This window comes from Aquarana catesbeiana, linkage group LG11 (assembly GCF_042186555.1).
Source record: "Aquarana catesbeiana isolate 2022-GZ linkage group LG11, ASM4218655v1, whole genome shotgun sequence".
NCBI lineage: Eukaryota > Metazoa > Chordata > Amphibia > Anura > Ranidae > Aquarana > Aquarana catesbeiana.
Genome location: NC_133334.1, coordinates 171,402,005 through 171,428,736, shown reverse-complemented (window position 1 = coordinate 171,428,736; position 26,732 = coordinate 171,402,005). Strand labels below are relative to the sequence as shown.

Below are 26,732 nucleotides of genomic sequence, written 5' to 3'. Positions count from 1 at the left end.
TATTCGCTCTGATTCCGTGAGCAGACTCCACGAATGCCACTTTCCTGAGAAAATACTCCCCCCCCGTGAAACAGGCCACAGACGTCAGAAGAAATACCGGGTGTGCTCCAGAGGAGGAGTTAGAAGAGACACCACGTATTATTGTCCCCAATGTCCTTCCCAACCAGGCCTCTGTATAGGTGACTGTTTCTGCCCTTACCATACTTCTCTACATTATTAGGGAAGTATGGTAAACGTAGAATATTGGAAGATATTGGAAGGGAGGAAAGATCCAGAAGCACCTCGTCCCAAAATATAATTTTAGAACAAAACAGATATGGGCTTTGAGGCCATAGAAAGGCCCCAGGGACTTTTAAGCGGTGCTGGGGTCAATGAGGTAGAGAATGTAAGATAAAACAATTCCTTTATTAAACAATGTTTTCAAAAAAACAGACATTGACTAAAGACAAAACATTTAGAAATAGATTTACAAAGTAAATACAGAAAATTCATTTCATGGATGCAGAAATTAATACCACTTTCTCAACATGTTTCGCTTTCCTAAGCTTCTTCAGGAGATATATTATGGTATTATGATCGGCTATAAAGGTAAAAACATATATATGAAAATGAGAAATACATGTCTGCTGAATATATCTTAATCATAAATTGTTTTAGGTTTAATCATGAAGGGAAAAACAATAATTCATAAACATATTAATACAGATAAATCAAAAAATATATATATATATTTACATTAATAGAAAAAAAAAAAAAAAAATAATAACTACAAACACCACATAATACATCTCATCACAGATTCCTTTTGGATCTTACCCGTAAAGAGGGAAATATAGTGAGAAGTAGATTAGTGCTTGACTGATGTTTTGCTCTTCAGTCTGAGCCTCATTAAAAAGGCATGCAGAGAGGGATAAAAAAGTTTCTAAAAATAAAATTTTTCGAAAGAGAGAAAATTTGAAAGCAAGAAAATTAGCAAAAAGAAGCTTCTTTATGTATATATGTATAAGGTTAATTAGCAAAAAACGCTAAACTTAAGAATAAAGATGTCATCCAAGATGGAGGTAAAATTATATACCTTTGAATAGAATCAATTTACAAGTAATCCAAACATTACATCCGAAGGATGGTGAAACGCCAAGTTGCTGTGTATATAAACCGATGGTCCTTATGATGCAGCAGGACGGCAGAAAATAATGGGCAGCAAATAGGGCCAAGATCACCACAATTAACCTGTGGATAGCTAAGCCTGGAGGTATAACTGCAGCCCACCACAAAAGAACCTGGGGGTATAAGTAAAGAGAGGGGATTGACTGAGTTTAAATCCCTGAATTTGATTTGTATGAAAAGGATCCAGTTCTACTGACGAGTAGAGAAATGACCAAAAGAAAAAAACACTTACTATTAGTGATTACAACCGTTCTCAGCGGCACTTAGATAGATAGCGTCCATCTGCCCAGCATATCATCCAAAGAAGTGACAGAGACTGGCGGGGGAATCCCCGCTTTTAAACCTCTCCAGCGTGACGGCGTCTGACTCGCCGTCACGCTGCGGACCGAAAAAAGGCAACTGCGCATGCGCGCGTATCCCGGCTTCTATGTAAGGTGAGACGTCAGGCGCATCAGGTATGCAAGAATGACCGGCGGCCATTTTGGAAAATCCTGTGCCATGAGCGGTGCACTACAGAGGCCTTATAGCTCAAGGCAACTCATACAGAGAAAAACATTATCAGCGTCAGACATAAGTGACCAAACTTCGGCCATCTTTGAAGGTCCTCTGCCCTAAATATGACATTACAAGAACAATGAGGCTAGAGGTATTAAGAAAAACAGACCGGGAGGGAAAAAGGGCAGCACTAGTTGTCAAAAGAAGGGCAACAAAGCATAGCCAACATTGATTAAGAAATGCGATGCTGAGTGCCCCAGGTGTCCGTGCAGGCCAAAAGAGTAGAGGAAAAACGTAATTCCTGTCATTTTCCTCCACACCCCTTATGCCACTGCACTGAACTGTACATACCTCTGCCTTCTCCGGAACCAACCCTGGCCTGTTATATGACCAAGCTTCTGCCTAACGCTAAACATACTCTGCCTTCTCCGGAACTGACTCTGACCTGTTATACAACCAAGCTTCTGCCTAATGCTAAACTGTACCTACCTCTGCCTGATCTGGAACTGACCCTGGACTGTTTGACCACGTTTCTTGTCTGCCCCTTGGACTGATCTTTTACCCTGCAATGCTAGTGGGAACACAGGGGTCTCACATATGTGAGGGGCTTCAGAATTGTTTTTCTGGATGAAGAAACAAATTTTTTAGTTTTCTCATTCCTGGATTAGGGTCTGGAGACTCAGAGGGTTCAAAGAGATTTGGGTGGGAGAAGCCTCTACCCATCCCCATTCTTTCCTGGCCTGCTACTTGAACCATGTTCCTGCTTACTACCAGGACCAATATTTTGGCACTGCTGGCAATGTCTCTACTTGCACTGACCCTGGACTGTATATGGACAGTATCCCAGCCTGTACTGACTATGGACAATATTCCTGCCTAGATAATTTCATTCACCGTCGCTGACCATGTCCCTGCCTGCTGCCTGGATCAGGGCTCTACTCCTGTGGACAAATGCACTACCAAAACCACAGGTAATCTTTTGTTTACCCTTTGCTCAGCAGATTGTAAGGAAATTAGATGCATAATTTATGTCCCTAGAACACCTGATGGTGCTCCTTTTGGGCCTCTATGTGGCCAGGCTGTGTAAAAAGCTCACACATGTGGTATCGCCTTACTCAGGAGTAGCAGAATATATTTGGGGTGTCATTGTTGCTATCTACATGCTATCTGTTGAAAATATCTTATAAATGGACAACTCTGTGTAAGAAAAATGCGTTTTCATTTTTTTTCCAAATATTCTAAAAACTTCTGGAAAAAATAAACCGTTCAAAAGACTCATTATTCCTCATAGATTATACGTTGGGGTATTTGCTTTCCAAAATGGGGTCACTTTTTGGGCGTTTCCATTGTCCTGGTGCTCCAGGACCTTCAAAATTGTAATAGGTGGTTGAGAGATTAGATGTGTAATTTATGCTCCTTGAATGCCTGAAGGTGCTACTTCAATGTTGGGCCTCTGTATGTAGCCAGGCTTCGTAAAAGTCTCACACGTGGTATAGCCATACTCAGGAGGAGTAGCAGAATATATTTTGGGGTGTAATTTTTTCTACGTACATGCCATCTGTTGGAAATATCTTATAAATGGACAACTTTGTGTAAAAAAAAATGCGTTTTCATTTTTTTCCACATTTTCTAAAAACTTCTGGAAAAAATGAACAGTTCTAAAGACTCATTATGCCTCATGGATTATACGTTGGTGTGTTTGCTTTCCAAAATGGGGTCACTTTATGGCCGTTTCCATTGTCCTGGTGCTCCAGGGCCTTCAAAAGTGTAATATGTGGTTGAGAGATTAGATGTGTAATTTATGCTCCTAGAACGCCTGAAGGTGCTACTTCACTGTTGGGCCTCTGTATGTGGCCAGGCTGTTTAAAAGTCTCACACATGTGGTATCGCCATACACAGGAGGAATATTAAAATATATTTTGGGGTGTAATTTGTGGAATGTACATGCCATGTGAGAGAAATAACCTGTTATAATGACAATTTGGTATGAAAAAAAATAAAAATAAAAAAAAATCTTCATTTTGTAAAGAATTGTGGGAAAAAATTACAACTTCAGAAACTAACCATGCCTCTCACTAAATACCTTGGAATGTCTACTTTCCAAAAAGGGGTCATTTGGGGGGTATTTGTACTTTTCTGGCTTGTTAGGGTCTCAAGAAATTAGAAATGAAATTAGAAATGCTGTCAGTACATCGGGTGTGATCAGATGTGATCAATTTCCAGTGATTGGCACCATAGCTTGTAGACGCTATAACTTTCACACAGACTAAATAATATCCACTAATTTGGGTTATTTTTACCAAAGATATGTAGCAGTATAAATTTTGGCCCAAATTTATGAAGAAAATTTACTTATTTGCAAAATTTTATAATAGAAATGAAGAAAAATGCATTTTTTCCATTTATAGCACAAAAAATAAAAAACCCAGAGGTGATCAAATACCACCAAAAGAAAACTTTATTTGTGTGAAAAAAAGGATGAAAATTTCATATGGGTACAGTGTTGCATGACTGAGTAATTGTCATTCAAAATGTGAGAACACTGAAAGCTGAAAATTGGTCTGGTTAGGAAGGGGGTTTAAGTGCCCAGTGGTCAAGTGGTTAAATAAATGGACCACCTTTTATGTAAACCATAACTGAGCTAAACTAACCCTCCACAGTCGTGAGCAATTTCGCTACAAGGCAAACTCTAGATGCATTAAAGACACCTAAACAAAATTCTGTGGATTATGGGGCTCTACCTATACTTACCACTGTGCTCCCACTGTGGAGACTCTTAAAAGTTAGGGGTAGGGTCTGCAGGATACAGGGTGCCTTGCCTGGGCCTGCAGCTTATGCATGTATTTTCAAATGTGTGCAACTAAACCCCTGTTTTTAACGCATACTGTTAGACAGGTCAATTTGGTTGGTGGCAGGCTGGTTGGTAAGTTGAGCTTGGAAATTCCTTGGTTTTATTTGACATGCGTTTGCCCTTCCAGCGCTCCTTGCTGTGAAGACGAGTTATAGGTGGGGGCATTGACCTTTTTTTGTATTGTTGACATATTGGTCAGGCAACTCACTGACACTTTTGCTACCATAGTGCAATGTGCTGGGTTTTCAGTGTGTTCCTGCGCCTTTGAGGGGTGTGCTCCCACCAGTCACCTGCCCTTCATCTATCCATCAGAATGCATGTGCTCCCACTGTGGAGACTTAAAAGTTAGAGGTAGGGTCTGCAGGATACAGGGTGCTTTGCCGGGGCCTGCAGCTTACGTATGTATTTGCAAATGTGTGCAACTAAATACTTCAACCTACATGTTTAACACTGTGAAAATATTCTAAAATATAATTTTGGTTAATTAATATATGTATATGTATACATAACTGCTTTATATTGAATATATATATATATATATATATATATATATTTTTTTTTTTTTTTTTTAAATACCTCATGGCTGGAGCACCTTTTAGGCATGTAAACCATAGCTGAGCTAAATGAACCCTCTACAGTTGTGGACAATTTAGCTACAAGGCAAACTCTAGATGCATTAAAGACACCAGAACAAAATTCTGTGGATTATGCAGCTCTACCTATACTTCAACCTACATGGTTAACACTGTGAATATATTTTAAATTGTATTTTTGTAAATGAATATATGCACTGTATATGTGTATACATAACTGCTTAATATTGATTTTCAAATTTGTTAACATATTTTAATATTTTTTTACATTTACTTATGTAGTCTTTAAATGTTTCATAAAACTAACCAATAATCGGTATGGTTACCAGCTACCAGCGGAAGTGCATATGGTCATCAGTCAAAACAGGACATTATATTAAATGACTTGTGAAAAACTTCAGTTGGGTGTAGCACCAGACAAAACCAGAAGGGGGATGAAGTGAACCAGTCAAAAAAATGGATTCAGCAGTAGTGGGCAGTAGTGGGCAGAGCAGCTGTGATGCTTCATTACTACCCCTATAACAAGAAAGTAGATCTCTACTAGTCTACATAGTAGCCTTTATGTTCTTGGCTTTGTGTACAATATTTGTCTCATACACCTCAGGCCCCTGCTTTGTTTCCCTGGGTGACCCACTAGTGTAGAAATCAATTACACAGCTCAGTCCCTCCTCCTGTAATCAGTCAGTCTAAAAATACATCATTGTCAGTCATAGATTTGCCTTCAGCTTCCTCTTATACTTGAGGGCTGGTTACACCAGATGCAGCCCAGTGCATTTTTATTCTGCATTGAAAACACATGGACAGTGTTTAACATTTATTCCAATGGTCCTAGTTCACATCAGTGCAGTACATTCCAGTGCAGTCAACAAAAGCAGAACATGTTGCATTTTTTCTATATGGAATGCATCTGGAAAGTGGCAAAATGCATCAAAAACACACCAGAAAGCACATGTCCTCAGCTAAAGTAAAGAAAAAGAGGGGAAAAAGGCGTTGGGACATATCCAAAAAGCAGTGGAGTGCACCAAGAGCGTGCATGCAGAAACACATCCAGAACGCAGAAATTGTAGTGTGAACTGATCCTGAGAGAACATTCTTAGTCACCGTCAATTTATAAAAAGACCTGTGGTTTTAACATATACAGTTGCTTTATATTGTGACATGTAAGTAATTATTTCATGTAGTTCTTTAAGCCCGGGTTCACACTATACCGGGCAGCGGATCGCACAGGAGCGCTGTGCGTCCCTGTTCCCCGTTTCAGGGATGAATCAGGGCCGATTCTATGCCTGAATTCGGCCCTGAAACGGAGCCAAAGACGCACAGCGTTTTTGTGCAGTGCGTTCCGCAGCCGCCCCGGAGATATGTGATTTGGCTCCATAGGGAGCCAGTCACATTCTCCTACTATGCAAATTAGATGTGGGGAAACGCACATCTAATTCGCATAGGTGTGAACCCGGGCTAAAGGTTTCAATAGGTCCCTTAAAAATCCAAAAATAGTAGAAACAAACAAACAATACTTGTTACATATAAAAACATGCTTGCATTATTATTATAATGTAAAATACCTTCTGAAGAACTGTGTCCAGGTCCCAGTGGTACAGTAAGAGCTGACTGACTGATTTTCACGCCTCTCCCTTCGGGATCATCATCTCCAGTAATCACTTGCACAGCATATACTGCATGTTTTCCTGATGATGGCTCTATTCCTTCTGTTTCAGTTACCTCACCCTGGCTTCGTGATCCACTACCTCCAGGTACAGCAGGGAACTGACAAAATCTTCCTGTGAATTCAGATGGGCACAGGCAGTGATTGTTGGAAGAGCACTGGCCACCATTCATGCAGGGTATTGGGCAAACCACTGTATGAAGATACAAAAATATCAGTTAAGGTTATTACATAAATATATATATATATATATATATATATATATATATATATATATATATATATATATATATATATATACATACATATATATATACATATATATATATACACACATATTTATTACAATGGGGTTGATTTACTAAAGGCAAATCCACTCTGCACTACAAGTGCCCTGCAAGTGCACTTAGAGGTGCAGTCGCTGTAAATCTGAGGGAAAGTTCTGAAATTAGGGGAAGCTCTGCTGATTTCATCATCCAATCAAGCAAAAATGCTATTTTTTATTTTCCTTGCATGTCCCCTACGGATCTTCAGCGACTGCACTTTCAAGTGCACTTGCAGTGCAAAGTGTATTTCCCTTTAGTAAATCAACCCCATAGTTTCACAAATTCCATTTAGTTCAACCAATAGAAAAAAAAACTAATAGAAAACCCCTATATACACAATCCAATGCAAACAGTTGATTCAGAGGAAGGCAAACAAAACCAAAACAACAAAACGAGAGAAAAAAAATATTTTCTGAACCCCCAGAAAGCAATCAGATATTTCCTGGATCAACTACCCCTGGTGTTATTACCAGTGAATATTAGTACCCAGTTATATTCTGTGCATTTGGGAATGCATCCAAATCTTTTTTTTTTCTTTAAACAATCTGCTAAGCTGGTCAGAACTAGTTCTAGAGTCTATTCCACATTTTCACAGCTCTTAAGGTGAATAAGCCTTTCCGTATGTAGAGGTTCAATCTCTTTTCCTCCAGATGTAAAGGCTATTCGATCAGCCTTTAAAGTAAAAAAGAATATGGGCTACTATTTCTGATGTCCTTTTGAAATTGCAGTTGCCTGGCTGTTATGCTCACCCACTGGCTGCAATATTTCACTAACAGAAAGGATGACAGCGCTATATGGATGGGAGTGGATGACTATAGATCCTCAAAGTATATAAAACCTGAGCCAACGGTAAAGGCTAAAAGGATAAAATTTATTGTTCACAGTACAAAGTTGTACACAATGTAAAATTAAACCCATAATGGGTTATACGATACCATGCTGGAGGTTGTACAGGCAGATGGGCTAATGTCCACTGGGTCCGTTAGGCTGAGAAGCAGGAGGGTGCAATGTGGCGTGTGGGAATGAGCTGCTGAAAGCGAGTCCCAAACACTTCGGAGCTGAGCCGGAGTCCGTCTGCGCTCCCTAGAGACGTCACTACGACCACAGGTCGGAAGTCCAGGACCAGAGTTATTGCCGATCTGACCAGCATGGAACACAAGTGGAATCTGTTGCCGTGACAATGCGTTTTGCGCTTATGCGCTTTATCAAGACTTGATAAAGCGCATGCGTGCAAAACGCTCTTTTAACCTGATGAAAGGTGATGTCTTATTAAGTGGCTGTGGGATAATTTCACTGTTGTTTGCACTTCTAGGGGTTTTTTTTTAATCGGGCAGTGCAAAGAAAAAGGGAGTTTGGGACTTTGTATGAGGAAAGTGATATAGCTGAATAAAAGATAAATCCGTATCAACGTATTTATTTGTAGACAACACAATAAACTGTACTACCTATTACATGGGTATTAGGTAATAAATTATATACACACATCAAAATGCACAGTACAATTCATGCATATACAGAATAAGCATCGCAGCACATATAAATGAGTAATAGCCGATATGTGTTCCATATCATATAATCAAAACTGATTAAATATAACATATTGTGATATAGATAGAGTAAACCGTGTCTTAAAAAAAATTAGCTGCATTAGAGGAGTAGCAATTTGTTTTTCAAAAAGTGTTTCTTTTACACATAAATAAGAAATAATATAATATTTGTTGGAGATAACAATCTAGCTTTAGATTTGTCACTAGATAAATCCAATGCTACCCACGCTTACTTCAAGCATCCCCGAAGGCAGGCCTGTGAGTAGCTAAGTTATTGAATTCTCTTAATATGGTAGATGCGTGGCGTGAGTTTAACCCAACGACGAGGGATTATACCTTCTTTTCTGCACCCCATGCGACATACTCGTGTATTGATCATGTCTTTATTCCGTGCTCCCTAGTGCCCAGTATCCACAAGGCCACTATTAAAGATACAGCGTGATCTGACTGACCACGCTATGGTTTCAGTGTCACTGCTAGTCCTATCACTTGCCCCTCACTCGCAACAGTGGAGACTCAATGAATTGCTCTCATCCGATCCTTGCTGGTGTGAAGACATCCGGATATATTTAAAACAATATTTCACTGAAAACTCAATCTAGGATATTCCTCTGGTGAGGGTGTGGCCAGCCCACAAAGCTGTACTGTGGGGGAAATTGAACCAGTTGTCTTCCCAACTTCACCAGACTCGTCAGGAATGAATCCAAATGTTAGACTCTGAATGAATTAATCTCTGCTTAAGGCTGGGTTCACACTGCTGCGGTGCGGGAACGCAGCAAATTTACTGCAGGTTCCCGCATCGCACCAACTCGCACGGCAGTTCACACTGCCATATGCGAACTGCTGGGGAGTGTCATACAATGTTAATGACACCCCCAGTTCAGCCCGCATATCGCACTGCGAACTGACAATTCGGACATTTTCGGATCGCATAGGTGTGAACACCCATGCGATCCGATTCTGGTCCGAACAAAAAAAAGGGTCCTGTGCGAGTTTGGACCGAATGCGGGGCGATATCAGCCATACTATCTGTATGGCTGATATCGCACAGCACCGACATCGCATGTGATGTGAACAGCAGTGCGCTGCGAATCACATACGATGTCTGCCACCGCAGCAGTGTGAACCCAGCCTAAATGTCACAAACGTACCCCGGACCTAGCCCTGCTTTAACGAGTTGAGTAGGTCCGATATAGAACTGAACTTGGCCCTGACGATGAAAGCGGCGACGAGTATACGTTGGGCTTCCACTAAATTCTATATGCATAAGATAAAAATTGGGTCTCTACTCGCCCATAAACTCAATCCTTGTATGCATATCAATGCAGTACCTAAGGTCTGCTGCTCTGATGGCAGATATTCCCAAAGCCCCTGTAAAGTGCTAGAGGGCTTTAGGAATTTTCATTCTTCTCTGTATCAGGCCCCGGGGGGGGGGGGGGGGGGTGAAGATTCCCCCGCTTGTGCACAATATTTGGAGAGCTTATTTCTCCCTAAAATACCATAAAATACAAAAACTGGTTCCGCCCTGGGGCATGATGGTTTTCCAGCTCTATATTATTGTAAATTTCAGGATGCCCTGGTCCGTCACTTGTTGGAGTATTTCAATGCCATCTGGGGTGGAGCCCCCTTAGATTCCTCTTCATACAGTTGTGCTCATAAGTTTACATACCCTGACAGAATTTATGATTTCTTGTCCATTTTTCAGAGAATATGAATGATAAAACAAAAACCTTTTCTTTCACTCATGGTTAGTGTTTGGCTGAAGCCATTTATTATCAATCAACTGTGTTTACTCTTTTTAAATCATAATGACAACAGAAACTACCCAGATGACCCTGATCAAAACTTTACATACCCCATTTCTTATGGTTGTGAATTGCCCCCTTTAACATTAATGACAGCTCGAAGTCTTTTGTGGTATTTGTGGATGAGGCTCTTTATCTTCTCAGATGGTAAAGCTGCCCATTCCTCTTGGCAAAAAGCCTCCAGTTCCTGTAAATTATTGGGCTGTCTTGCATGAACTGCACGTTTGAGATCTCCCCCCGAGTGGCTCAATGATATTGAGGTCAGGAAATTGAGAAGGCCACTCCAGAGTCTTCACTTTATTCTGCTGTAGCCAATGACAGGTTGACTTGGCCTTGTGTTTTGGATCATTGTCATGTTGTAATGTCCAAGTACGTCTCATGCGCAGATTCCTGGCTGATGAATGCAAAAGTCCATCAAGTCCAACCTATGTGTGTGTGATTATATGTCAGTATTACCTTGTATATCCCTGTATGCTATGGTCATTCAGGTGCTTATCTAATAGTTTCTTGAAACTATCGATGCTCCCCGCTGAGACTACCGCCTGTGGAAGTGAATTCCACATCCTTGCCGCTCTTACAGTAAAGGCGGCGCGGCACGGTCACATGGTGCGCTCGGTGAGGCTGGTTGGAAGGAGAATCATGCAACCTTTATGAATGAGTTGAAGAACCTTCAAGCTACAGGACTCACTACTCTTGGCCAGGCACTAAGATCTTCCTTTGACTTACTCAATTTAAATCGTTTGGTGTCTGCAATTGATAACTGTGGACAGATACCATGCTATGGCCAGTCTTCTTCTCTTCTGGGCTACCTGGGTTTTTAATTGAGTATGTGGATACATGGATACCGAAAGTGGGCCTTAGAGATTGATCCCCTGCCATCCGAACACCGTGATCATCAGCAAGCTCAAAGGCCTTGGCTGGGCTATAGCCATCTGCCTTTTAAGCTTGCCATTTCGTAAGCTCAATCAACAGCTACGGTGGTTGGGCACACTGCTTGTATATGCACACTGTGGTGTTATTATTTCTTTGCATGTTCCCAATGGACATTTTGTTTTCCCTGATGTTAACCGTTATGGACATTTTTTAGCACAGCTTCCCCCATTTCTTAGACTTTTTGGTGTTATCGCATTGTATGCTGCTGTTTTTTGCCACTGTTTTGCTAGCGCAGTATTTCTACATTCCCTTACAGTAAAGAACCCTCTATATAGTTTAAGGTTAAACCTCTTTTCTTCTAATTTTAATGAGTGGCCACGAGTCTTGTTAAACTTCCTTCCGCAAAAAAGTTTTATCCCTATTGTGGGGTCACCAGTACCAGTATTTGTAAATTGAAATCATATCCCCTCGCAAGCGTCTCTTCTCCAGAGAGAATAAGTTCATTGCATGCAACCTTTCCTCATAATTAATATCCTCCAGACCTTTTATTAGCTTTGTTGCCCTTCTTTGTACTCTATCCATTTCCAGTACACCCTTCCTGAGGACTGGTGCCCAGAACTGGATGGCATACTCTAGGTGCGGCCGGACAAGAGTCTTGTAGAGCGAGAGAATTATCGTCTTATCTTTGGAATTAATCCCCTTTTTAATGCATGCCAATATTCTGTTTACTTTTTTAGCAGCAGCTTGGCATTGCATGCCATTGCTGAGCCTATCATCTACTAGGACCCCTAGGTCATTTTATAGATTGCAGTCATATTTTCTTTATCATACATCATGGGACACAGAGCCACAGTAATAACTGTATGGGTTATATGGCACCTTCAGGTGATGGACACTGGCACACCCTAAACAGGAAGTTCAATTCCCTCATATAACCCCTCCCCTTACCGGGAGTACCTCAGCTTTTTCGCCAGTGTCTTAGGTGTTGGTCACGAGTAAACATATGCTGTGCTAAGCTCCGCTGGAATATTCCTTACTGGGGCAAGCCATGCAACCGGATCCATTCAAAGTGTCTTTTCCAGACCCAATTGAATGGTACCTGGGCCTCGTGTCCGAAGAATCAAGGTTTTACCTGTAATGCTTCTCTTTTTAGAGAGCTGGACTCCGGGATCCAGTATTTGTTTTTTTCAGCCATATTCCTTGCGGGGTGCTTTTTACAGGCCCAGGGCTGTGGATCCCCCGATAATAAGGGGGCCCCAGTCCCTGAAGGTTTTCCAAATGGAGCCTACCGTAAGAGGTGAAGATTGGGTCTGTTACCACAGAACCCTGCAGCTGGATAAGGTAAGGGAGATTCCTAAGGAATTTTTCTAATTCTTGTGGGTTTTCTCCGTAAGTAAATGTTGTCATGCCTATAGTCACCACCGGGGGCTGTCAAGAACATGTACCTGTTCCATGCTTGCCAGTCTCGCTCTGTGTACAAGCTGCACGCTTCCTCTGGCCCAAGCTCCAGGTTAAGTCGTGGGAAAGGGTTTTTTTTTCTCCTAGGAATGTCCCCCCACCTGGATAGCTTTCCTCCAGGCAGAGGGTGCATGGCATCAGACGGCAATATGTCGCCCCGCTCCCACCGCCATTACGGCGCTTCCCTTCGGCAGCTCTCCTCCACCCCAGTCCTCCTCCATGCTGTCCAGTCAGGATCGGAGCCCGCTCGCGCAGGAAAACGATCTATTCTAAAATAGATGAGGGGGCATGGTGGGTGGTCGGAGGAAGGGGGCGGGGCTTACTTTTTCAGGTGCATACAGCTAAAGGAGGGATACAGAGCAGACGGGTGGCATGTGAGTGGGTGACACAGGCATTCCCAGGCACATTTACTTAAGCATCAGGCTGAGCTTAATAGCAGCGGCAGTTGCTGGACTATTGCTCAGCAGTGGGTGCATTTTTTTGGTGGTACCTCTGTGTTTGTGCTCAGCACTATGACCAGAGGAGGTGGTTCAAATGCCACAAAAACCAGGGGCACAAAGGGGTCGCCCTCAGGTCCTAAGGACCCTCCCTCTGTAACACCATCCCGATCTAATGGGGCTGGTAAGAGTGAGCCATCGGGGTCATCAGGGGCTGCAATTGCTTCCAACACTTCAGCCCCTGTCTATATAACTGAGCAGGTTTTCTCCTCAGCTATGAGTGGTTTAGAGGAAAGATTAGTGGCTTTAATCACGTCTTCACAGAGTGGAAGAAAACACATTAGGTCCCCTTCTACCACCCAGGATCCTCAAACGGAGAAACTGTGGGAGGGGGAATCCCCCTCAGAGGACCGTGATCAGGCTGACGATTCCTCTTCTGAGGAATCAAGTGGGGAAGGACCTTCTTCAGCTTCACATGCTGAGAATCTGCTGGTGCATTCTTTTACTGAAATGGTCTGCTCCACATTTAAGCTACCCTTTTACGGAGTCGGTTGAGGAGCACACTTCCTGTTTGGGTTCACTAAAGCCTACGCAAGCCTTGCGTGCCTTTCCTGTCCATTCATTACTAGAAAAGCTTATGTATTCTGAGTGGGATCACCCAGATAAGCACTTTTTCCCTCCTAAAAAGTTTTCAACACTTTATCCTATGGAGGAAAAATTTACTAAGATGTGGAGTATACCAGCAATTGACGCTGCTATATCCTCTGTGAATAAAAGTTTGATTTGTCCGGTTGACAATGCACAAATGCTTAGGGATCCAACTGATAAAATATTGGAATTCCTGTTAAAAAACATTTTCTCCCTGGCAGGTTCAGTGGCTCAACCTGCAGTGGCAGCAATTGGGGTATGTCAGTCCTTGAGAGACCATTTGAAACTCAAGGTGTTCCCTGAACAGCAGGCCCGGGAATTAGCTGAGATGCCAGCAGCTTTGTGCTTTGCAATTGACGCAATCAGAGATTCTATTCTTCAAACCTCTTGCCTTACGCTTGGGTTGGTACATAGGCGTAGAATCTTATGGTTGAAAAGTTGGTCAGCCAAAGCGCCATGCAAAAAGCTCCTGGCTGGTTTTCCTTTCTGCTGTGAAAAGCTGTTTGAGGAGGATTTGGACAAATATATCCAAAAAATATCAAGTGGAAAAAGTACCCTTTTGCCAGTTAAGAAAAAGAGTAAACGTCCCTCATTTAAACGGGCTCCTTCTCCAGTGCCAGGGGCATCAGCCTCCAGGCAGTCGTGACGGCCTCCACCGTCAGGTTCAAGAGGTAAACCTCAGGGTCAGGAGGAAACCCGCAAGACAGAACGCTAAAGCCTCTTTATGAAGGGGCGCCCCCAGTCGCTTGAGTGGGGGAAGACTTCTGCAGTTCTCAAAGGTCTGGCAGGAAGAATTTCGGGACAGATTGGTGGTCTCCACAATAGCTCTAGGTTACAAACTAGAGTTCTGAGAATTCCAATCTCCTCGTTTCCTCAGGTCAAATATCCCCAAAGATCCAGAGAAAAAGAAGTCTCTATTTCTAGCGTTAGACCAACTTTTGTCACAAAAAGTGATCATGGTGGTCCCCGTGGAAGAGCAGGGGTCAGGGTTTTATTCAAACCTTTTCACGGTACCAAAACCAAATGGGGATGTCAGACCCATTCTAGATCTCAAAGATCTAAACCGGTTCCTGAAAATTTGCTCTTTTCACATGGAATAAATCCGATCAGTAGTCCTCATCCTACAAGGGGGAGAGCTCCTGGCATCAATCGACATCAAGGATGCATACCTGCATGTACCTATTTTCCCCGCTCACCAGAAGTATCTGCGTTTCAAAGTAGAAAAACTTCATTTTCAGTTTGTAGCCTTGCCTTTTGGTCTAGCTACTGCACCTTGAGTGTTTACAAAACTCCTGGCCCTTCCTCTGGCCAGATTAAGGACTCAAGGTATAACAATAATAGCATACCTGGACAACCTGCTCTTAATAGACCGGGCGGTAGTCCACTTGGACCAAAGCGTGGTCACCACAGTAAACTACCTGGAATACCTAGGTTGGGTCATCAACCTAGAGAAATCTTCTTTAAAGCCAGTAAGAAGATTAGAGTACTTGGGTCTGGCCATAGATACAGACCAGAAGAAGGTGTTTTTACCCCAGGCAAAGATCAGCACCATAAAGGAGCTGGTCCGAGGGGTCAGGGCAAAGAAGGGTCCTTCCATTCGCCTTTGTATGAGGTTGTTGGGGAAGATGGTGGCTTCATTCGAAGCAGTTCCCTATGCTCAGTTTCATTCGAGACTGCTGCAAAACAGTATCCTATCGGCCTGGAACAGATGATTAAGGCACTAGATTTTCCAATGCGTTTGTCGCCAAAAGTGCGCCAGAGCCTCAGTTGGTGGAGGATATCTGAGTATCTGCAGAAGGGGAAATCCTTCTTACCGGTTACCTGGAAGGTGGTAACAACAGATGCCAGCCTTTCAGGTTGGGGAGCAGTCTTGGAAGAAGCGTCTGTCCAAGGGAAATGGTCCAGAACTGAAAGGACCTTGCCCATCAACATTCTAGAGATTCGGGCAGCGCGTCTAGCCCTAAGGGCCTGGACATTCAGGTTGCAGAATTCTCCTGTCAGGATTCAATCCAACAATGCCACAGCAGTGGCTTATATCAATCACCAAGGGGGCACCAGAAGTCATGCAGCCCAGGAAGAGGTAAACCATATCCTAACCTGGGAAGAAAAACATGTGCTGTGCATATCAGCAATCTTCATTCCAGGGGTAGAGAATTGGCAGGCAGACAACTTAAGTCGCCAGCAGTTGTTACCGGGGGAATGGTCCCTTCACCCCGACATCTTTGTGGCTATAGGCCAAAGATAGGGATCCCGGATTTAGATCTGTTTGCGTCCAGGTTCAACAACAGTCGACAACTTTGTGTCAAGAACAAGGGATCCACTCGCATGCTGAAAAGATGCGTTAGTGAACTCATTCATCAGTTCTCACTGATTTATGCATTCCCTCCTATTCTGCTGCTACCTCGACTTCTTTTCAGGATCAAGCGGGAAAGGAAGTCGGTAGTTCTTGTGGCCCCAGCGTGACCCAGAAGCTCTTGTTATGCAGAAATAGTAAAGATGGCGGTAGGGGCCCCATGGACCCTACCACTGCGTCCAGACCTGCTATCGCAGGGACCAGTGTTCCATCCTACTTTACAAATGCTAAATTTAATGGTTTGGCTATTGAAACCCACATTCTAAAGGATCGTGGGCTTTCAGGCTCAGTGATACCTACCTTGATTAATGCAAGAAAGCCAGCTTCCAGAGTCATTTATTATAGAGTCTGGAAGGCATATGTTTCCTGGTGTGAATCCAGTGGTTGGCATCCTAGGAAGTATGTCATAGGTAGAATTCTTGCCTTTCTGCAAATGGGGCTAGAGATGAAACTGGCCTTGAGCACTATCAAGGGTCAGGTCTCGGCCTTATCAGTATTGTTTCAACGTCCACTTGCTTCGCATTCTTTGGTCTGAAGCTTTATACACCAGTTAGAGCACCCCTGAACCCCTGGGACTTGAATTTAGTTCTGGCGGCATTACAGAAACAGTCTTTTGACCCAATACAACATATTCCTTTGGTCCTTTTGACAAGGAAGCTAGTTTTTCTGGTAGCCATTTCTTCTGAAAGAAGGGTATCAGAGTTGGTGGCTCTTTCTTTCTTATTTAATCATTCACAAGGATAGAGTAGTATTGCGTCCTCATCCTAGCTTTCTGACAAAGGTGGTTTCAGGTTTTCACCTAAACCTGGATTTTGTTTTACCTTCATCTTTTCCAGAACCCTGTTCTAAGGAAGAAAAGTCACTGCATCCTTTGGATGTAGTGGGAGCAGTCAAAATCTATTTGAAGGCAACTGCTCAGATTCGGAAAACAAGTTTTGTTCGTATTGCCCGAAGGTCCTAGGAAAGGACAGGCAGCATCGAAATCCACTATTGCCAAATGGATTCAGCAGGTAATTATTCAAGCTTATGGCTTGAAGAGGAAGATTCCACCTTTTCAGGTCAAAGCGCACTCCACCAGGGCTGTTAGTGCTTCGTGGGCAGTGCATCACCAAGCTCCATGGCTAAAATCTGCAAGGCTGGTCTTCAGTCCATACATTCTTTTTTTTTTTTTTTTTTTTGCCACATCAGCGAGGTATTTTCTCTGGGAGTACTTTTTCAAATTTTTTAAAAAATATTTAAATCTGTCCCATTCTTTCGTTACATCATCGTGGCAAAAAAAACAAGTAGATCCTTCGATAAACACATGAAAAATTATCCAAACAGTATTTATTGCTCATCTTTCCATTTAACTCCCCCTTCCTATTCCCCCCTCACCCTACCCCCCTCCCCTCCTCTCCGAGACCATACCCAGCCTGTTTTCCCACCCCTTTCTTCTCCACACTCCTCTCCTCTGCCTCTCATTTAGCCTCCTAGCGCTCCTTTCTCCTTATCGGCTGCTCACTATCTGATTTGACCTAGGTAGTCCACATCTCAATGGCTCTTGGAGATTCCTTAAATTCCACCCAGGCACTCCATTTTGTTTCATGGGCCCCCATTTTCATCCCTTCACTGAACCTTAAGTATTCTAGGTCCTGGATCTCATTAATTTTATTAAATCAGTCCCTCATCCCGGGTCTCTCTTTCCTTTGCCAATACTTGGGTATCAGGCTTTTAGCTGCATCGGTAAGGTGTGGCAAAAGCGTTCTCAGATAGGTTTTAGTGGGCATTTTGCTCATATGAAATAGGCAGACCCATGGATCATCTGGTATGTCTATTCTAGTAATATCTTTAATAAATTCCCTCACTTCTCTCCAAAATGACTTAATTTCCGGACAAAGCCACCAGATGTGGGCCTTTGTCCCTGGTTCTTTACACCCCCTCCAGCACTGTTGTGGGGTTACACTTTGGAATTTGTTCAAGCGGTCCGGGGTCAAATACATCTTAGTCAGACACTTAAAGTTTAGCTCTAACATTTTGTAGTTTACCGAAGTGGCGGAGACTCTCTTTAATATCAGAGTCACTTCTGGGCCTGTAAGCTTCTGTCCTAATTCCTTCTCCCACTTCTCCACAAAAGCCGGGGTTTCAATGAGCCCTATTAACATTTTGTATATCTGGGAAAACCCGCCCTTTCTATCCTTATCCATACACATTCTCTCTAGTGGAAGTAAGTTCTTAACTGATCTAATTGGTTGCGGTAGGGAGTCAACAAAGTGTCTCAATTGATTGTATCGCCATGTATTGATAACCAGTAGATTTTTCTTTTCTTTAAGCTCTTGGAGCGTACATAATTTATCTTGGCACATTACATCTTTTAGCTGAATGTTCTCATCCAGTAACCACCCTCCAAACCACTCCCCTTTCCCTGGTGCGACAAATTCTGAGTCTTTAAGTGATATTAGAGGGGAGTTAAACCCCCAGTGTTCCCTTTTGTGTAGCTTATCCCATATATTTAGTGCATGTCTAGTAATCTTGTGCATTTCCGTGCTAAATTTCCTTAAGTGAGGTGGAGTCCAAATTATTTTATTCAACTTTGTGTCACTAATTATCTTTTACATTTTTACCCAGTGTTTATCTTCTTTATCTTTAACCCAATCTATTACTATGGCGAGAGCAATAGCTTCATAATATTTACCGACATCTGGTGCTCTCCACCCCCCTTTACCCTTATCTTTTGTCAGTTGTGTGTATTTTAATCGTGGTACTTTTCCTCTCCAAATAAACCTTAATAACATCGAGTGTAATTTTCTAAGGTAGGTTTGCGGGAGCGTCACTGGGAGCATTTGCATTTTATATGTAATTTTTGGCAGTAAGACCATTTTATAGATATTTATTATCCCCGCCCATGATAACTGTCCTTGTGAAATTCTATTGAGTTCTTGCTTTACCTCATTGAGAAGCGGTAAGAAGTTTACTTGGAAGAGCGTCTCTAGTGAGGTGGTGATTTTAACCCCTAAATAGTTTAACTCTTTTTTCCCCCACATAAAGGGGAAATGCTTTTGGTATGATTGGTCTCTAGTTTTGTTCATGTTAATGCCTAATGTTTCTGATTTATTTGGGTTAACTTTGAAGTTGGATAACTTCCCATATTCTAATAGGGTGGCCATGATATTCGGGAGGGAGATCCTTGGGCGAGTTATGTAAAGCAAAATATCGTCCGCAAATGCAGCAAGCTTATATTCGTCTTTACCTATAGTTACCCCACTTATGTCCGGGTTCAGTCTAATCTTAGATAGAAGGGGTTCCAGGGATAGTACGAACAACATCGGGGAGAGTGGGCACCCCTGTCTTGTACCATTATACATATCAAACGGTTCCGACAGGACACCGTTTATCCTCACTCTCGCTGTCGGTCCGGAATATAATGCTCCTATCCATTTACGCATCCTATTCCCGAGGCCAATATCCTCTAGTGTGCTCATCATGAAGTCCCAGTCTACTCTGTCAAACACTTTTTCCGCGTCTATTGACAAGAGTAGACCTGGGACTCCACTCTGTTTGATTTGTTGTACCACTAGGAGAGTTTTGATGCCATTATCGCGTCCCTGTCGGCCCGCAACAAACCCAACCTGATCTGGATGTATAATCCTACTAATTAAGGGTTTCAGTCTTTCCGCGATCACTTTTGCGAATAATTTTGTATCCACATTTAAAAGAGAAATAGGCCTATAGCTGGAGCACAGTGTACTGTCTTTGCCTTCTTTGGGAATAATAACTATATTTGCTGCCAAAGCCTCTTTCCTCATTTCCCCTATGTCCCTGGTATTATTCATAAGAGAGCACATTTTTGGTATCAGACAGTCCTGGTATTTCTTATAATACAGCACCGTCAGCCCATCCGGGCCTGGGCTTTTACCAACTTGCATCTCTTTAAGCGCCTTTCTCACTTCCACTTCGGTAAACAGGGCTTCTAAGGAGGTTTGTTCATTTCCTAAAATTTTGGCCAAACCGCAGTCTTTTAAGTAATATTTAATTTTCTCACGTTTTAATTCCCTCTCCTCGACAGTATCGTTTTTGTTAATCACATATAGTCCCCCGTAATATTCCTGAAAAGTCTTTGCAATATCCATATCTTCATAGGCTATCTCACCTGTTTTAGTTTTTATTTTATCAATATAATTATTACTTTTCTTTTTGCTTAGAGCCTTTGCCAGGAATTTACCGGGTCTATTACCTCCTATATATCTTTCCTTTTTTAAGCAATTATATACCTTGCGGTTTTCCAGTTCAATTAACTCTCGCATCGCCTCTCTACTCCTATACAAGCACGCCAGTGTCTCTCTGTCCCCCGTTATCTTATGCTGTTGTTCTAAATCCTGAATTTTCACCTGCAGGGCTAGCTTATCTCTGACCTGCCGTCTTTTTCTTTCTATACCCGCCTTCATTATAATACCTCTGATGTAAACTTTATGGGCCTCCCATATTACGGTTTCTGATGTCTCTCCAACGCTGTTAGTTTTGAAATAGAATTCTACTTCTTCTTTAATATGTTTGTCAATATCTCTGTCATGTAGTAGGTCCTCATTTAATCTCCAACTATTACAAAAGTGTTTTCGCTTACCTAGTTTCCACTGTAGGCTAACGGGTGCATGATCCGATAGCGTTATTGGCCCTATTTTTGTACTCTCCACTTCCTCGATGTACCGGTGTTCTACCAGAAAGAGATCTGGAGTACATCGCGTGCACGGGGGAATAGAGGAATAATCTCTTACATTCGGATGCTGCATCCTCCAGACGTCTACCAACTGGCAGTGGCGAAGCTTCTTTTTGAGTTTATTCAGCCATACCCCTCCAATCCCTCGTGCACAAGACGTACTATCTTTACCTGGCTCTAGGCATATATTAAAATCCCCTGCTATAATGACCCTTCCCTTCTTGAAGCCCTCCAACTTTGATAGAATACCCAATAAGAACCTACCTGGATTGATATTTGGGCTATAAATATTTACTAGTGTGCAGTCGACCCCGTTGAGTTCACCCTTTATAAACAAAAAACGTCGCTCTGGGTCAGTCATTCTCTCTTCCAGGGCGAACCTAACGTCTCTAGCGAAACCGATAGCCACACCTTTTGCACCCCTAGTTGGGAAGTCCCCGTACACCCACTTCGGATAGTCTCTGGATATAATTCTCTGGTTCTTACCCAAATACAGGTGCGTCTCCTGTAAGAAGACCACCTCTGCTTTGAGGAATTTCAATTCGCCCATTATGTTCGTACATTTTATGGGCGAGTTGAGACCCCTTACATTATATGAAATTAAATGTATTCCTGACATCTTATTGTTTGTATCACGATAAAGGCTGCACATATCCTTGCGGTTCTAAGAAGTGGGGGACAATGCTGTGTATATAGGTCTCTCCCTCCCCAAACCCCCCCTCCCATCTTCGTCCCTCCCTTAGCCCCACCCACCCCGCGTCCCAAACCCCCTGCCCCCCTCCCCCCTGTCTGGGGGCAACAGACCATCCCATAGCTCCTTTAACCATGGCCCCACTAACTCCACCCGGCCCATCGATTATCCCCCTAGAGGTTGAGCTCAGGGGTGCCATCGTTGAATCCTAAAACCTCCCCTAGGCATCCCAACCTGATCCCCTCCCCCCAGCCCCCCGCCCGGAGCCCATACCATTCCCCACCGCATTTATTGTATTGCATAACCCAGAGCTTTCTTTCTGTATATCTCGTGCTATCTCGTTTATCTTAGTTAATAAGCTTTTCATTTATAGACTGGTTTCCAGGTGGGTGTTTCCATTGTGCTGTCTTGATTTAGAGTTCTTTCCCACCATCCCGGGATTTCTACTAATGGAATGTCTAGGCGCTGGCAAAATTTTTGCGTCTCTTCAGGGAATCGCAATGTCGCTGAGCGCCCCTCTTTGTGTCCTATCAGACAGGCTGGGAAACCCCACGAATATTGGACATCATGCAGATTAAGTTGTGCCAGTAATGGCTTAAGCACTCTTCTCCTGGCCAGCGTCTCTGCTGTCAGGTCTGGGAAAATCTGTAAGTTTGTCTCTCCGTATTTTACTGGTTGGTTCTTTCTCGTATTGGCCTTAATCAGCTCCTTATCCTGGAAGTTATGAAATCTAACAATTACATCCCGTGGGGTATTCACACTAATCTCGGCAGGCTTCCTTATCCTATGGACTCTATCCAGTTTGATCTTAGATCTGTTGTCTGATGAATTTAACAAGCCTCCAAAAATTTGATCCATTTTATCTAGTAAGTTCTCTTTAGCTCCCTGCGTCTCTGAGAGGCCTCTAATCCGCAAGTTTTTCCTCCTGTTACGGTTCTCCTGGTCTTCCAGTCTATACCGTAGGTTTCTCTGTTCTCTCTGAATCTCTTCCATCTGATGTTTGATGTTTTTTATTTCTGTTCCCTGCCTGTCGATCGTTGCTTCCAGCTCTTCGACTCTTTTTAGAGTATGGCCCAGATCCTCACGTACAGTTTCGATTTCTCCTTTGATCGAGTTTTCCAGTCTGGCAAACATTTCTGCCATCTCGCTCTTTGTTGGCAGTTGTTTATTTTGCTGGGGATCAATTGGAGGTTCTTCTATTATCTCGGTCCCTGTGATATTAGTCTCCATCTCCGCCAGCTGTCTTCGCGTGCTGATTTTGGGTATGGACTCTGGTGTTTTACTTTTAGACCCGATAACCTTCCCCGGGCTCACCTTGCCACTATCCTGGACCATGTACTTCCTAATGGCGCCTGGGCTTACGCTTGTTCTGGTGATATTAGCTGAATTAGCTGTAGCCCCCTTCCCTGACTTTCCCCTCATTTTTCTCTTTTTTTTTCTTTATCTATTCCCTTTCCCTTCCTTTTTCCTTTCCCCCTTTCTGCTAAGCTTTGGATAGACTCCCAGTATCAGAGGTCAATTCGGGGGTTGGCCAGAATTATGTTCCACATCTTGTATCCCGTCAGCCTTCTCTCCTTCCCCAACCTTCTGGGTTGGGTTCCCCCCTATCCCTCCGCTGTAAGTTCACTGAGGGCGCTTATTAAGTGTACAACATATAAGGCTAAACTGCCATATAACCAGACCCCTCAAGAAATGACTAATGTCGAGTGGGGGGACACACTTATTAGTTTCTTTTTTTTTTTTTCACTTATTAGTTTCTGGGTGGTTTATGCTAGTGTCTTAGATTGTGTGATTTATATAAGTCCATTCCCTTTGACCCACTTTTTTTTTTTTTAAATCTCCTGCAAGTCCCTGAAAGTCCAGTAATCGCACTCTTCAATATCCGTTTTGAGCTCCTAAACACCAGTCTTAACGATCAGATTGTGCCTTGCTTGCTCGGTTGGTTACTCAGTTCTCCTCGGGAGTCATGAACTATAATTCCATTTTCCAATCCAGCCCCGCCAGTAAATTTAATTTAATTTTAAAACCACCTGGCCGGCCCCCCATGCAACCTGCAACAGTAGCTTCCTAGGCAGGTGGTTTAAGGAATGGTCTGTTCTATTCCCCAAAGCCTCTTAGAGTTGGTTCCTTTACCAATATACAGCCTGTGACTCCTTTTGCTGTGTGCCTGTGTAGTATAGGTATGTCACCGGGAGGAATTCACTTATATACCATATGGGAGGAAGTTTTGCGAGTTCTCAGATCATTCCTCCTCAGAATAGACTGGCAATATAGAGATACATAGATTGTGAGATAAATTTAAAACGGTTCAGGTCGCCTAGTCCAGTATTCCTAGTAGGTTTTCGATAGACTTCCTCCCCTATAAACCGTCTTACATTATAAGTAGTTCACTCCACCGCAATCACTCCTTGCAAGGGGAACTGTATGCACTTCCACAGATAAAATCCCCACAAAAAAGAAAAAGGTCCCACATCATTTCCAGTAAGCAGCAGTTCAAGTTCTTTTAAACTATTACTATATATAGTAATCCAAGAAAAGCAAGAAAAGCAATACAGCCTATAGGGGGGTCCTGCTGCAAAATATTGAGGCAACACACTTACCCCCTCAGCATGATTAAATTAGAGCGATCTTACCAGCCTTCATAGTCATCTGAAACTATTTGCTTTCACTTTAGAGCAGTCTCTTCGTCCTCCCGGAGGAGATGCCGTGCAGCTGTCAGCTGTTTTAGATGCTTCAGTGTGTCATACGGCAGCCTGAAAAACTCCTTTCCTTGCTCGCTCCAGGGATGCCCCGGGGACGCCTCTCATAATTTACCGGGGTCTGCGGGGGGGGATCGGGAGCGCCGCGTCAGGAAGCCTGCGGGGGACCTGGGGGGGGGGATGAACCGCCTCTAGCCGAACGCCAGAGCCGGGATCGCTGGGGGAGAGACACCAGGCATCCCAGGATTAGCCTCGGATCCCACTAGACGCCCACATCCGGCTTCTCCAGTCCATACATTCACCAGATTCTGGATGGTGGATGTAAGAAGGCATGAGGATGTTGCCTTTGGGCACAGTGTGCTGCAGGCAGCAGTATAGGTCCTCAGGTCTGATTGCACCCTACTTTTGTTTGTGTCCCCTCCCCTCAGGTGGCATTGCTCTGGGACATCCCATACAGTTATTACTGTGGCTCTGTGTCCCGTGATGTACGATAAAGAAAATAGGATTTTTATAACAACTTACCTGTATAATCCTTTTCTTGGAGTACATCAAGGAACACAGATGTCCCTCCCCTCTTTCTGGTTACACGTGTATCGCTTTGCTCCAAAACTGAGGTACACCTGGTAAGGGGAGAGGTTATATGGGGAACTGAACTTCCTGTTTGGGGTGTACCAGTGTCCATTACCTGAAGGTGCCATATAACCCATATAGTTATTACTGTGGCTCTGTGTCTCATGATGTACTTCAAGAAAAGGATTTTACGGGTAAGCTGTTATAAAAATCCTATTTTTGCCACCCAAATGTATTATTTTACATTTTTCTACATTGAACCTCATTTGCATTTAGTTGCCCACCCCATTAATTTGTTCAGATCTTTTTGCAAGGTTTCCACATCCTGCGGAAAAGTTATTGCCCTGCTTAGCTTAGTATCGTCCGCAAATACAGAGATTGAACTATTTACCCCATCCTCCAGGTCGTTTATGAACAAATTAAACAGGATTGGTCCCAGCACAGAACCCTGGGGGACCCCACTACCCAATCCTGACCATTCCGAGTACTCCCCATTTATCGCCACCCTCTGAACTCGCCCTTGTAGCCAGTTTTTAATCCACTCACCCTATGGTCCATGCCAACGGACCTTATTTTGTACAGTAAACGTTTATGGGGAACTGTGTCAAAATGTTTGCACTGTGTCACTGTTTGCAAAATCCAGATACACCACGTCTACAGGCCTTCCTTTATCTAGATGGCAACTCACCTCCTCACAGAAGGTTAATAGATTGGTTTGGCAAGAACGATTCTTCATGAATCCTTGCTGATTACTGCTAATGATACAGTTCTCATTACTAAAATCTTGTATATAGTGCCTTATCATCCCCTGCAACAGTTTACATACTATTGATGTTAGGCTAACTGGTCTGTATTTCCCAGGGATGTATTTTGGGCCCTTTTTAAATATTGGTGCTACATTGGCTTTTCTCCAATCAGCCGGTACCATTTCAGTCAGTAGACTGCCAGTAAAAATTAGGAACAATGGTCTGGCAATTACTTGACTGAGTTCCCTAAGTACTCTCTGGTGCAAACCATCTGGTCCCGGTGATTTATTATTATTATTATTATTATACAATATTTATATAGCGCCAACAGTTTACGTAGCGCTTTACAACTTGAGGGTAGACAGTACAAATACAATACAATTTGATACAGTAGGAATCAGAGGGCCCTGCTCACTTAGAGCTTACAATCTAAGAGGGAAGGTTAAGAGATACAAGAGGTAATAGCTGTGGGTGATGTGCTGATTGAGAAGATAAATGTACAGTTGTTAGGTGGGGGCCAGATAGGCTTCTCTGAAGAGATGAGTTTTCAGGGATCGTCTGAAAGTGGATAAGGTAGGAGAAAATCGGACGGATTGGGGAAGAGCATTCCAGAGGATGGGGGAGGCTCTGGAGAAGTCCTGAAGGCGAGCATGGGATGAGGTGACAAGGGAGTTTGAGAGCAGGAGGTCTTGGGAGGAGCGAAGAGAACGATTAGGTTGGTATTTTGTGACTAGGTTAGAGATGTAGCTAGGGGCCAGGTTGTGGATGGCTTTGTAAGTTATAGTTAGTATCTTGAATTTAATTCGGTGACTGAGTGGCAGCCAATGGAGGGATTGGCAGAGGGGTGTAGCAGACGCTGAGCGGTTTGTGTGGTGGATGAGCCTGGCCGCAGCGTTCATGATGGACTGAAGTGGGGATAGCCTATTTAGAGGTAAACCAATGAGGAGGGAGTTGCAGTAGTCAAGGCGGGAGATGACCAGGGAGTGGATTAGAAGCTTTGTGGTGTCATTGGTTAGGAAGGGGCGTATCTTGGAGATGTTGCGAAGACAGAGGCGGCAAGCTTTGGATAGTGATAGAATGTGGGGTCGAAAGGTTAGTTCAGAGTCCAGGATTACACCTA

The 26,732-nt window shown here is 43.2% G+C and overlaps 1 protein-coding gene across 8 annotated transcripts in view; it reads right to left on the bottom strand.

The window, feature by feature from the left end:
- Positions 1–26,732, bottom strand: part of LTBP3 (latent transforming growth factor beta binding protein 3) — a 1,979,464-nt gene that overhangs the window by 1,838,976 nt on the left and 113,756 nt on the right. For all 8 annotated transcript variants that reach the window (XM_073605046.1, XM_073605047.1, XM_073605043.1 and 5 more), the window contains exon 2: positions 6,669–6,962. In XM_073605046.1, coding sequence (XP_073461147.1) covers positions 6,669–6,962 — 294 coding nt within the window. The remainder of the gene's footprint in view (positions 1–6,668; positions 6,963–26,732) is intronic.